General features: G+C 47.4%; 1 protein-coding gene across 2 annotated transcripts; it reads left to right on the plus strand.

Annotated features, from left to right (window-relative positions):
* Positions 1-232: 232 nt before the first annotated feature.
* Positions 233-2,334, plus strand: dnph1 (2'-deoxynucleoside 5'-phosphate N-hydrolase 1). Of its 2 annotated transcripts, none has more exons than XM_087849652.1 (4): positions 233-640; positions 1,561-1,632; positions 1,715-1,825; positions 1,905-2,334. In XM_087849652.1, the coding sequence occupies exons 1-4, from the start codon at positions 460-462 to the stop codon at positions 2,018-2,020; spliced, it is 480 nt and encodes a 159-aa protein (XP_087705778.1). In that variant the 5' UTR covers positions 233-459; the 3' UTR covers positions 2,021-2,334. The 2 variants fall into 2 exon arrangements, with proteins under 2 accessions (XP_087705778.1, XP_087705779.1); XM_087849653.1 differs by having other exon boundaries at positions 237-595.
* The last annotated feature ends 166 nt before the right edge of the window (positions 2,335-2,500 follow it).

A 2,500-nucleotide genomic window follows, 5' to 3' on the forward strand; every position in this document is an offset into this window, starting at 1 on the left:
AGCCTCCAAACTGGAAAAATATCCAGGCGGGAATACAGGGAGGGAGAATCGGAAACCAGCTGTAAAATACCCGTTAGTGGAAACACTTAGTGTGTCAGAGACCTTTGACAGTTTATGTTGTGCTTTGAAATGCCTTTATTTTGAAAGAACAGACAGGAAGTTTGTCAGGACACCCTAAACTCTGTCTAAGCCAATCAGAGTCTAAGCAGCCAATCACAGCAGTGGAAATAAACACCTGTGTGTGGTCATAGATACAGGTGGGGGTGACCCTCAGGTGTCAGACCCCGTGAAGGCACGTGATCCCGATGAGGAGGAGGAGGGCTGTTGACCTTTCACCTCCGTGACGTTCAGCTACCTGTCAGTCTGAGCTCAGGGCGCAGGCTCCGAGCACGGTCGCCTGTTTCCGGTGACGTAAAGCGACAGCGCGGGAACCGTCAGTAGAGTCTGAGTAGAAACGGGATGAAGGTTTATTTCTGCGGCAGCATCCGCGGCGGGAGGGACGACGTGCACGTGTACCGGAGGATCGTGCACGCGCTACAGAGCTACGGGACCGTATTGACCGAGCACGTGAGCAGCGCCGAGCTCAGCGACAGAGGTCAGAGGTCACACACAGAAAACTCATATGCTCATATGAACAAAGGTAGGACGGTTCGCCACTTAATTATAGCTGTTAAAGTATGCTTGTACGTCACATTTACAAAGGTAGGTTCGCCACTGAAGTTCGCGTTGTGCGCATGCGTAGAAACAACGGGTAGGATGGTTTGTCAGGTAGGATGGATTCCCAGAACACCGGCAGTCAGAACGGTCCTGCGCGTTCACATGAAAGGGGCGGGGCTAGCAACGCTGACCAACTGAGACAGAAATATCATAATTCTGATCATTTATCAGCACATCTCCATATTTTATGTCTGTGTGTGAAGACAAAGCTGTGAGGCTTCATCAGAGGTGTGAGCATTACAGCAGAGGCCTTCCTGTCAAAGTAACAGGATAAAAACAGAACATTTTCCTGCTTTGGCTTTTTACAGCCGATAACCTTAAAAATATTAAACTGAAGCAAACCATGATTCAGCATGTGAGCATTACCTGATGCTGCTGAAGTGAAGCAAAGTTACAGACACAGCTGAGCAAACGTTTCAGTATTGAAGAGCAGAAACGTCAGAGGCCGACACACTGAACACAGCAGCAGACTGGTGCCTGATAATAGCAGCGCTTTGATGGTGAACTGGTCTCTGAGGACACAGAGGGAGCTGTGCAGGAAGTGACAGCCAAAGAGTGACGAGCTTTATCAAACGTGAAGCATCAGAGAGGGCGAGGTCACACCCGCACCTGCTGACCTCCAAAAAAAATAAAATAAAATAAAATAAATTATATATATATATATATATATATATATATATATATATATATATATTTCAGAAATAAGTGCATTTGCGTCACAAAAATGGGCGGAGTCACATTAACTGTAGCCGATTTCAGGTTTGGTTTACTGGTTCTGACCTTCAAAATAAGAGTGTGTGTGTTTGTGTTATGTCACTGAACTGCTGCACTGTGATTGGACAGGAGAGAACAATGCAGCGTCCGGGGACCAGGCCATTCACAACCGAGACTTGGATTGGCTGCGTCAATCTGATGGTGAGAACCAATCGTTTTGTTGATCGTTGATCACGGAATTTGAGCCAGTGACCCATGTGACTTCTGACCTCTGTGACCTCAGTGGTCGTTGCCGAGGTGACGCAGCCGTCTCTGGGTGTTGGCTACGAGCTCGGTCGAGCTGTCGATATGAAGAAAAAAATCTTCTGCCTGTTTAGACCATCGTCAGGACGAAGTGAGTGCACTTCCTGTTTCCTCATTGACACGCTTCAACCTGGTTGGCTGCTTCGTGCTGACTTCCTGTTTCTGTGCAGTCCTGTCGGCCATGATCCGAGGAGCCACTGACGTCGAGAACTTTGTGGTGCGAGATTACAGCGAGGACGAGGTGGAGAAGGTTCTGGAACAGTTCTTCAGTAGCCTGAAAAACTGAAAGCAGCTCTTCCAGATGTGCATCGCCTTCCTAAATAAAGTGAAGCCCTGTGATTGGTCCATGTTTGTTAAAATCAAAGCAATTTCTTTTCCAATCGAGATCGTGAACGTTCTTCTGCTTTTAATGTGAAGGGACATGCTTCACGTGTCTCTGAGGTCATTGCTTGCTGAAATGGTCACTATGGTTCTGATGGTTCAGGTGATTCTCTTCTATTTTTTTCCTGAAACTGTTTTAAATTCAAAGACTCTGATTTGGTTCATACTTCATGTAAAAGTTCAAAGGTCCCCCTGCATTAAAATCCGTTCTCCAGCTGATTCCTTGTTCACTGGAAGCTTGTTACAGGTGATTCAAACTGCATTACCCACAATCCTTTGCTGAGTTATCGCACAGAGGGAGGCGCAGCAGGACTCAGTTCCTGCGGCTACCAGCAGGTGGCAGCAGAGCCTGATACAAAGGTGTGTGTGGGGCTACCGTCCAGCC

This window comes from Neolamprologus brichardi, chromosome 13 (genome assembly GCF_056152115.1).
Source record: "Neolamprologus brichardi isolate AB-2024 chromosome 13, ASM5615211v1, whole genome shotgun sequence".
NCBI lineage: Eukaryota > Metazoa > Chordata > Actinopteri > Cichliformes > Cichlidae > Neolamprologus > Neolamprologus brichardi.

Excerpts from the sequence above, each read along its gene's own strand:
- dnph1 (XM_087849652.1), top strand. The coding sequence starts at position 460 with ATGAAGGTTTATTTCTGCGGCAGCATCCGCGGCGGGAGGGACGACGTG. Across the intron at positions 641-1,560 it reads ATATGCTCATATGAACAAAG|GAGAGAACAATGCAGCGTCC; the intron begins GTAGGACGGTTC and ends GTGATTGGACAG. Across the intron at positions 1,826-1,904 it reads TAGACCATCGTCAGGACGAA|TCCTGTCGGCCATGATCCGA; the intron begins GTGAGTGCACTT and ends GTTTCTGTGCAG.